At 41.2% G+C, this 10970-nt stretch overlaps 2 protein-coding genes across 2 annotated transcripts; both read left to right on the top strand.

Moving 5' to 3' along the window:
• The first annotated feature begins 2598 nt into the window (after positions 1–2598).
• LOC140561898 (E3 ubiquitin-protein ligase TRIM39-like) lies at positions 2599–6120 on the top strand. The gene is given in 7 exon segments (XM_072687150.1): positions 2599–3216; positions 3326–3421; positions 3513–3746; positions 3842–3989; positions 4167–4193; positions 4309–4554; positions 4557–6120. Coding segments are annotated over 7 exon segments (1662 nt in total). The 3' UTR covers positions 4850–6120.
• Positions 6121–6710: 590 nt separating this feature from the next.
• Positions 6711–10539, top strand: LOC140562146 (zinc-binding protein A33-like). Its single transcript, XM_072687568.1, is given in 4 exon segments — positions 6711–6719; positions 6951–7035; positions 7251–7394; positions 7397–10539. Coding segments are annotated over 4 exon segments (681 nt in total). The 3' UTR covers positions 7840–10539.
• The last annotated feature ends 431 nt before the right edge of the window (positions 10540–10970 follow it).

The following is a 10970-nucleotide window of genomic DNA, read 5'->3' on the forward strand; positions in this document are numbered from 1 at the left end:
CAATTAAGGTTTTGCATGGCAGCAACAGTATTTATACATTTTTATTGGTTAATACTTCAGACGGATGGCAAATATAAGTAAATAAAAAATAATTTGATAAAATATACTTAAATCAAATAATTTAGTTCCATATATATGTCATTTATACTTACATAAATTACATAATTTATAATTAATTTATAATTAAATTTATAATGTAATTTATAATTAGATATAATTTAATTGTAATTTATGTAATTTATACTTTGATATGTATACATTGGAAATAAATTATTTGATTTGAGTAAATAATAATCTGATAACACAGACTCTGTTTAATCATATTATTATTTACTCAAATCAAATAGTTTATTTCCAATTTATGTATCTGAAAAAATAGTTTATGGAACAAAATCAGTAACATTTTATTATTTAAAGTTTTTTATTATATATTATATAGATTATTATATTATATATAAAAACTATATATATAATTGGAAATACATTATTTGATAATAATCTGATTAAACCAGTGAGTCCATTTTATCAGATTATTATTTACTAAATTGGCAATAGTTTATTTATTTTATAATTTATATATATATATATATATATATATATATATATATATATATATATATATATATATATATATATACACACACACATTGTTCATAAATTAGATTATGATATTCACAGATATTCAAATTCTCACTCAATAATAAACTTTAGAGCTTCACTTCGACATGATGTAATGTGTCTTATGTTTTTGGACATGTTGAGCTAATCACACTTTGATTCAGATGGTAAATCACTACCACCTGGTGGCCAAAGCCTGCAACACACTGTCGTCATGAGGCGCCAGTGGAGAAACGAAAGTGAACTCGAGCAACAGATTCATGAACTAAACCAGAACAGGACATCCAGCTCGAAGCTCTTCCAGTGGTCATCACTCCTCAAACTGAAGACTGAACAGCCCTGCAGGTCAACTCTGGAAGCAGGAGAACAGGACCAAGCTAAAGCTGGTGAAGTGCTTCTTCTGCAGTGTTTCTTCCTGCTGAGCCTTTCTGTTGATCAGCTTGTTTATCTGCAGGATGTCTTTTACTCTTAATGACCTGGGTGAATGCTGTAGGTTTTCTGTGTTTTATGTTTCTATGCTACAAGACGGTTGGTGTTGGTTAACATAGTGAAAGCAGACTGTAAAATGTTTTATATTAAGCTTTCTCATCTCTTAATGTACTAAAACTACAATAGAGAAACTCCAAACCTTTCTTACTTCCTGCTGATCATTTGTACTCTATACTGCCGAATGGACGAGCCGGTGATGGAAAAATAAAGTAATATATAGGGTTTAGGAACCACAGCAACTCAGCCATCAAGTGTCAGACCATGTAAAGTTCGGAGCAGGGTTGCCAGGTGCTTAGTCTCCTTAGTCTCACATGGGTCCCATCTAGGCCCAATATGCAGTGTACAAACCCGATGGGGCCCATGTTTAACCCCTCCCTCCTGGTCCCATCACTGACCCTGGTGGGTGGGCATCCAATCTAAATCTAACATCTCATTTAGCCAATCAAGGCCTGTCAGTGGTCTACAAACCTTCACCTGGTAAGCTGCCTTTCTGTAGGTTTCAACTCCCACGCAAATCTAAAGCACCCCATTCAGCCAAGCGAGGATTTCTGAAGGCAGTGCCTGGTAAGTAAAGCAGCAACTTCATAAGTATTCATCAAGTATTTTTAGTGTTGGAGCGCCCACTTACCGGACAAACTGGGAATCCAGGGGGAAATCCGCTCTGCTTCGGCACTGTAAGCTCAGTGAAGGCGGTCTGAGACACACTTGGTCTGGGAGAAGAGGTTGTACATTTAGCTATTTCCCATAAGAACCTATTATAAGAAAAATAGCTTGACACACAGTATTTAATGTACTAAGACCTAAGACTACCAAACCTCTTATTGTTATATGAACACTATACTGCCAAACTGACCAGATCTAACCATCAAGCTGTTTCTTCTCCATAGGAACCCATTGTTGGTCTTTACAAGTTCAAAATGACATCTATTTTGCAGCATGAGTAGTTAAGTAGGGTGAGTTGACCTAATGTGTGGGCCGTTTTTGCATTGGGAGTGCTTCCTATTTGAAGATTGCTCCATGCTAATCTAAGGTTGGACATTTAAGGCATTAAATAATTTTTGATCAACACAATCCTGTTGAAATATCCAGCTCAAGACCAGCTTTTGCTGGTAGCTGGTTTCGGATGGGCTAAGCTGATTGAAAAGCTGGTCATCAAGGTGAAAAACAGTGTACTGGTAGGCTAGCTGGTTAACCACAGCTGGTTAACCATGCTGCCATGATGGTAGTATCAGCAACAGTAGCAAGACCAAGCTGGTCGACTAGCATGAGCAGCAGTACTAAGCTGGTCGACCATCATGCTAATTGACCAAGCTTGGTCTTGCTGGTCATGTTGGTCAACCAATTGGCCTTGCTTGTCATGCTGGCCGACCAGCTTGGTGACTCTGGTCTTGCTGGCTGTGCAATATTTACCCTTTCACCGATAATGCTAATGTCTGTTAGCACTAAGCTAATGGACATGTAACCCTGAGTAGCTGCTCTCACATCACTGTCATGATGTTTCTCTTTTTCTCTCCATCAGACATGGCTTCCTCCAGCAGTCTCCTGTCTGAAGATCAGCTCCTGTGCTCGATCTGTCTGGATGTGTTCACTGATCCAGTCTCTACTCCATGTGGACACAACTTCTGCATGGTGTGTCTCAGAGAGTGCTGGGACAGCAGCTCACACTGCCAGTGTCCAGTCTGTAAGAGAGAATTCCCTCGAAGACCTGAACTGTCTGTGAACACGTTCATCTCTGGACTGGCTGCTCAGTTCAAGAGCTCAGTTCAGGTGAAGTCCAGCAGAGTTCCAGAGAAACGTCCCTCCAGATCTAAGAAGGTGCTGTGTGTCTACTGCAGTGAGGAGAAGCTGGAGGCTGTGAAGTCCTGTCTGGACTGTGGGGTCTCTTACTGCAACACTCATCTGATGCCTCATCAAACTGCAGCTAAACTCAAGAAACACAAGCTGATGGATCCTGTGGAGAACCTGGAGGACTACATCTGCCAGAAACATGGGAGACCCCTGGAGCTGTTCTGTAGAGACGACAAGACGTGTGTGTGTCAGTTCTGCACTGAGGGAGACCACAAGACCCACAGCACTGTTCCTATAGAGGAGGAGAGTGGAGAGAAGAAGGTGAGGAACATTTGGAAGGAGAACTTTTGGAAGGAGAACGTTTAAGCTGATGGATAAAAGATCCTCATAATAATGATCTGCTTTGCTTTAATGTGTTTGGTTGCTGCAGACTCAGCTGGAGAAGACACAGGCAGAAGTTCAGCAGATGATCCAGGACCGACTGAAGAAGATCGAGGAGATCAGAGACTCTGTAGAACTTCGTAAAGTGAGTTTTAATGACCTGCACTGCAGTTGTTAGTTTCACCTGACCAAAATGTAAAAATGAATAGAAGTCCTTCTGAATTCTCTCCTGATAGAAAAGCTCAGAGAAGGAGAGAGCAGACAGTGTGGAGGTCTTCAGAGCTCTGCTGCGCTGCATTGAGAGGAGCCAGGCTGAGCTGCTGGAGGTGATGGAGGAGAAGCAGAAAGCAGCAGAGAGGCAGGCTGAAGAGTTCATTAAAGAGCTGGAGCAGGAAATCACTGAGCTAAAGAGGAGAGACACTGAGCTGGAGCAGCTCTCCCGCACTGAGGACCACCTCCACCTCCTACAGGTCAGAGTCCCTCTGTTTCTCAGTAGTAATGCAGTCCAGCGCAGGACAGCACTGCCCATGCTGAGGGGTCTCTCCTCTCTCCTGCTGTACTGTAGATTTACCCGTCCCTCTGCAGACCCCCACACACCAAGAACTGGACTGACGTCAGTGTTGACCCTCATCTGAGTGTGGGGAGTCTGAGGAGAGCTCTGTCTCAGCTTCAGGAAGCTCTCAGTGAGGAGATGGAGAAGCTCATAGAGATCGGTAAGTTGTAATGAATCAATTAGAGTTTGAGTTTCAATATTGATTCTTGATCAGCCCTCGTCCTCCACTCGTGTTCAGCTCCACAATGTGCTGTATGTTGTTTTCTGCTTCATTTTGATGAAGAAAGAACAGAAATCTGAGACTTTTTTGCTCATTATTTCATTATTATTCCCCCAGAGTTAAAAAGAATCCGAAAGTATGCAGGTGTGTGGATTTTTATTCATCACATGGTTAAATGTGATCTCTCCTACATGCTGGATGTGGTTTAAACTGTATCTCTCTCTCTCTCTCTCTCTCTCTCTCTCTTTCTCTCTCTCAGTGGACGTGACTCTGGATCCTGACACAGCTCATCCTTCTCTCATCCTCTCTGATGATGGAAAACTAGTGAGAGACGGAGAGACAGAACAGGACCTCCCTGATAATCCAGAGAGGTTTGATTATGATATCTATGTGCTGGGAAAGGAGGGGTTCTCCTCCGGGAGATTTTACTATGAGGTGCAGGTCAGAGGGAACACTGACTGGGATTTAGGAGTGACCTCAGAGTCCAGCAACAGGAAGGACGATATTACACGAGTCCTGAGGATGGATACTGGACTGTATATCTGAGGAATAACACTGAATATGAAGCTCTGGACTCTTCTAGTGTTCCTCTCTTCTTGAAACAGGCTCCCCAGAAGGTGGGGGTGTTTGTGGATTATGAGGAGGGTCTGGTCTCCTTCTATGATGTTGAGGCCAGGTCTCATATCTACTCTTTCACTGGTCAGTCTTTCACTGAGAAGCTCTATCCAGTCTTCAGTCTCTCTGTCTATGATGAAGATAAACCCTCACAGCCACTGATCATCACTCCTGTAGAACTGTAAATTAAGCTTTTCTTGCTTTTAAAAATACACCATGTCCTACACGTTTACTCTGACATGAATCACTGGCTACAGAGCAGTGATTTTGCCTCGTGCCAGTTTAGTTATACATGCTTGAATGTAAAATATAAATACAGTCCCCTCTGAAAAGATTGGAACAGCAGGGCCAACCCATTTGTGTTTGCTGTACATCTGATGTTTAAGCCTGCAGGCCAATGGTCAGACTAGATTCTTCAGAATTTCTCTTGGTTTGATTTAGTTACAGTGTAAAACAGCTCTACATCTCTAGACTAGGGTTCCAGTTTGGAAAGAGATTGATGTTGGTGGGTTGTGGTCTTTTGGTAGTGGTGAACTCACTCTCAACCTGAAAGACCTGGTGATTTGCATATTGCACTGCAGCCGCTATATTTCTGTTCATGAAGTTATCTGCTGACCTGTCTCTAGAAGAGTGTTTCTGATCTGTCAGCAGGTGTGTGGGGGTTTCTCTGTATTACGTTTATGGAGAAGTCTTCTGTCATCGACTGGGTTGGTCTTTCTTGGTCTACCAGTGCCTTTATGGCCACTGAGCTCAGTATATCTATATATCTATGTATAGCAGCTTGATGTCTCCTCCTGGAAGATCACTGACTTGGTAGAATTATATTTTAAATATAAGATTTAGAAATATCATAGCATGACCTGATTAAAACAATGAATCTGTTTATTATTATACAGTGGATATGCAAATAAACCAGTTTGACCAAATGTGAACTCAATACCCCAATGTATTGGATGTAATATTAGCAATGTGGACTTAGAACCTCCTCCATAATAATATTACTAAAATACTTGATTAAAAACATACAGGAGAAGTAGCTTTGGATATAAAACCATTTTTGTAAAATAGATGAGAGTATTATGAGCCTTCAATCCACTTTACACCCCCTTCTTTAAAACTTTCAAAGGTTCACACATCATACACATCTCTCATAAAATGGTTCTTCTGTGGCATCACTATGTTTTTACAGGGGGGGTTCAACATATAGAATTTCCAATGGTTAACTATACCATGTGTTTTTGGGCTTGTTGAGATCATGTAATTCAATTGGTAAATGTCTTTTACCTGGTGGCCAAAACCTGCAGGAGCAACAAACTCATTATAAAATGTTGGATGTGGCCTCTTGAAGTCACTGTGGAGAAACGAAAGCACAAGCAGAGCTTCTAAACTTTCAGCTCGATCTGCAGTCTGAAACGTCTCCAGAGACTCTCAGAAGAACTAACACCATTTAGGTGAGCAGAGAAAGGTCCTAAAAAAGGTGAGACTGGGAGCGTGGTTTAGGATTTGCTATGTTTCCTGGTGATTCTGCTTCTTGCTGTTCAGCACATTTCTACCGTAAAGTTTAGCGTGGGTGAGGAGGCTGAGGAGAGCTCTGTCTCAGCTTCAGAAGTCAATCAGTGTGAAGAGGAAGAAGCTCATAGAGATCGGTAAGTGTTCACTGATGAGTCAGATCTTGTGAGGACTGGGGGAAGTTTGTAGAATCATGTTTCAAAAATTCTTTAAAATCCTGATAACATTAAACTCCTATCCATTTAAATTATTTGCACACTATATGGACAAAAGTATTGGGACACCTGCCCATTCATTGATTCTTCTGAAATCAAGGGTAATAAAAGAGCTGATCCAGCTTTTGTTGGGGTAACTGTTTTGGATGAGCATTGCTGTGAGGATTTGATTGCATTCAGCAACAAGAGCTTTAGTGACCCCAACTCTCCACCTCATCCCAAAAGTATTGGATGGAGCTCAACCATCCAACAGTTCTTTCATTGCTCCACAGCTCAATTCTGGAGGGGTTTACACCCCTCTAGCCCACGCCTGGCATTAGGCATGATACCAGTATGTTCATATTTATGCTCCAGAGAGTCCTATTCTATTAGCAGTTATTCTCTACAGAAACTGAACAAGCTGTGTGTGTGTGCATTTGTATGTCTTTGTCAACAATGGGTAGCTGAATTTATTCATTAGAAGGGGTGTCCAAAATCATTTGCATATAAAGTGTATAGTGGGGGGTCTTCTGTGTTGATGGTGCAGTGTTGTGTGTTGTGTTATTAACTGAATTGATATCAGTTAATTAATCAATATGTAGATTCTGAACCAAATGATGATGTTATTCTTTTCCAATCAGAACTAAAGCAGATCCAGCAGTGTGCAGGTGTGTCCACTCTTCTCCTTTACTAAAACTAAACCCTGTATCTCCAAGTTAGCTACTTTACAAGGGAAGCAAGACTATGTTGTTCACTTTATCATTAAAATATTAAAAAACAAAGAATTCTTAAAATGGAGATATGAGGTGAGATGTTTACCTTTGATGAAACCTGTTCTTTACTGTTACAATTTTATTTATTTATTTATTTTTGTCTCTCTCAGTGGACGTGACTCTGGATCCGGACACAGCTCATCCTGCACTCCTCCTCTCTGATGATGGGAAACAGGTCACACATGGAGAAAAGCCACAGAAACTCCCTGACAACCCAGAGAGGTTTGATGAATGTGTCAATGTACTGGGAAAGGAGGGTTCTCCTCAGAGAGATTTTACTATGAGGTGCAAGTCAGAGGGATGGGATGGGATTTAGGAGTGACCAGAGCGTCCAGCAACAGGAAGGGAGAGATTACAGCCAGACCTGAGACCGGATACTGGATTGTATGTCTCAGAAATGAGAATGAATACGTGGCTGCAGAAGCTCCCTCTGCCCCCCTCTCCTTGAAGCAGGCTCCCCAGAAGGTGGGGGTGTTTGTGGATTATGAGGGGGGTCTGGTCTCCTTCTATGATGTTGAGGCCAGATCTCATATCTACTCTTTCACTGGTCAGTCTTTCACTGAGAAGCTCTATCCATTTTTTAGCCCCTGTTTCAATGATGAAGGGGGAAACCCAGCTCCACTAATCATCACTCCTGTAGAACATCTCAGGACAAAACCTCTGACAACTAGTGAAAGGTCTTACACAGTGAATAAATGAATAAATTAATGAATGAATGGTGTAATAAATGACTCCATGAATCAGTGATGAGATTTTTGGATCAGTGAATTCCATGTTAAAGGTTCCTGCCTCAGAAATGTTGTCCAAGACTGTAGAAATTAATTTTCATGAGATACACGCTAGGTCAGTTTGTCATTGCAAAGATCATTGATTTTCTCAATAAAGTTATTCTCTTGATCTTAAAACACACAGACAATATGTCCATCTGGTATTTTAGACCCTTAGAGGACCATATATCACATATCAAAGGAGAGAAATGTAAGTTTCACTTGACCACAGTTTCTTTCTTAGGTTACATAATCAGTTCAGAGGGAGTGATGCCAAAGTCAAGACCATTGTTAATTGGCCCATACCCCAGTCTGTTGAGTTTCCAATGCTTCTTAGGTTTTGTAAATTTCTACTGTAGGTTTATTTATAGTTCCAGCAGCATTGCTGCCCTATGTTCTTCCCTTCTCTGAGGCAAGTGCCAAGTGCCTATTTGGTCTGAGCAGGGTGACCAGATTTCCCTCACTTTATAATCAGCCTTTACTTCAGCTCATATTCTCAAACACCCAGATCCTTCTGAACTCTTTGTGGTAGTGTGCGATGCCTCAGAGATCAAGGTTGTGGGCATCTTTTCTTGTCGAGTAAGAGAACCATGTCAATTGCATCTGGTCACATTTTACTCTCCATATTATGGCATAGTTGATAGGGCACTACTGGCTACCAAATTAGCATTCAAAGAGTGGTGACACTTGTTAAGGGAGCTAAACATCCATTTCAAGTATTTACTGATCATAAGAACTTGGAGTATTTATATCAGCTAAGAGATTTAACCTTCAAGCTTGGTGGTCCCTGTTTTTGTGAAAATTACATATACAAGGCTTTGGCAGCCACATTGATGAAGACTGGTAGCTGCCACTTACCAGTCCGACCATCAGGCCCTGCACCCACCACCACCCATGTCAGACCAGCAACATAACCTCCTACCACTGATACCTGTTTAATGACCATGTTAAACCTAAATGGACTCTTAACTATCTGCCACTATTAATATTACCACTATTACCCTCTGACCATCACTGCCATGACTATATTAAGTTATTCTACACCATTATTATTATATTACAATTATGATCAGAGCAGTTCAACAGTATAGATGGTTTGGTAACTTTTATCAATAATAAGTAGTTCTGATCAGAGGAGGACGGGTCAGGTCCCCCTTGTGAGTCTTGGTTCCTCCCAAGGTTTCTTCCTCCAGCTCTGAGGGAGGTTCTCCTTGCCACTGTGGTCATTGGCTGCTCACTGGGGGTCTTGGATCCTTCATGTCTTCTTACGTTATTTCTTTTTTGACTTGTCTTTTATTAATTACTAATTATGTTAAGCTGATTGTGATGACAACAGTTGTAAAAAGCCATACAAATAAAATTGACTTGACATTGATTCATTAACAATGTCCAATGAGTAAAAAAAAACTGACCTTTGATCAGTTTATTACTTGAGCTCATTCTTCACTCACACAATTGGCAATATTGCCTCTTGTTATTCGCAGGAAAACATGTCAGTAGGTATTCGTCACTTTGTTTCCTCATGTACAACATAATTGGAATGTGAAGTTCTTAAAGCTCTACCATCTTAGTACCCTCTTGTTCTTGGTAAAACATTGTGGTGTAGTTTGTTACTGATCTTCCCCCTTCTAGCACTTGCACTACATTACTTACAGTAATACATATTCTATTCTATTGCCAGTCTAGGCATATCTGTCAGTCTTACCTCTACTTACCACCCTCAGTCCAAATAACATTCACTGGTCATACCCTTTTTGAATGTGTACTATATGGACAAAAGTATTGGGACACCTGTTCATTCATTGTTTCCTCTAAAACCAAGGGTATTCAAAAGTATCTGTCTCTACTGTCATATTTTGTACGACTGTGATTTGCCTGGACTGGCTTGCCAACAACCTTTTTGGACTGTTTTATTATGAAAAACCTTTCATAATTTGCTGTTTATCTACAAGCATTCGGCTAGTTTACTCAGTATTACCGTAATCTGGTCTGTGTCAGGCATTTGGTATCACGCCTTCTCCTGGGGTGATCCCGAGCCGGTGCCCACAGGCCCAAATAAGGACTTCCGCCTTGTTTATGTCCATGTGTGTTTGGTTCCGTTCATGTGAGTCGATTCATGTTCATTTGGTTCATCAAAATTAAACCGTCTGGGACCTCTAGGAGGCCCTGAGGTTCCTTGCACGTTTCCGGTGTGTTCGGGTCAGCTCTGCTGCTTTACCCACATTCAGGAGCAGGTCTCCCTGCTACTCAGCCTCGCTCGCTTCATGTCTGGATTCACAGGTTACCCACGCCCAAGCAAGTCAACCCACGCTCGCGGCGGCACGCTGCTATTTTATGTTAGGTTGGCCTTGCTGTTTGGTCTAGCGGCTGGTTCCCTTGTTTATGTATTGAGCACTGCTTTAGTGTCTGTTCACGTTAACCACCCATTGCCCAGGCCCTGCCTGTAGGATTTAGTTCTAGATCCCATTTGGTTTTTACACTATTAGCTTTCCCTTCATGCCTGCTCAACTTTCAACTCCTCCCAGTCCCAGGTGTGTTGTGTTCGCTGTTTCGTTTGTCATGATTCGGTTGTGTTCAAGGTTTTGCCCTCTGTTTGCCGCTCATGTTTTTCATACCCCTTGTGTTCATTAAATAAACCCTCTTGCAATGGATTCCATCTCTGCGAGCGTTCTTCCCTCTTGGTCTGGCCTAACACTATGACAGTCTGCAGTATTTGAAAAAGGTTTTGTCTCAGCAGTAAGGATATACAGGATTATCTTACAGGTTATTGCAATAAAAGTAGGCAAAACAAAAAGAAATTGTAACCGGTATTGGAAAGTAATGCATTATGGTTGTTTTTCCAGTAATTACAGAATAGATACATGTTTTTTATGCGACAGACATGGTTATGGTTTTTTTTACTGTTCCAATGGGTTCAGTTTTTTTCTGTCTGGATGCTAATACAGCTCATCCATACAGCAACATCATCAGTCACATGTAGAGACACAGGACAGGATCTTTCTGACAATCCAGAGAGGTTTGATTACTTCGAGTGTGTGCTGGGGAAGGAGGGGTTCTCTTCAG

Source organism: Salminus brasiliensis, chromosome 9, assembly GCF_030463535.1.
Source record: "Salminus brasiliensis chromosome 9, fSalBra1.hap2, whole genome shotgun sequence".
Classification (NCBI taxonomy): domain Eukaryota; kingdom Metazoa; phylum Chordata; class Actinopteri; order Characiformes; family Bryconidae; genus Salminus; species Salminus brasiliensis.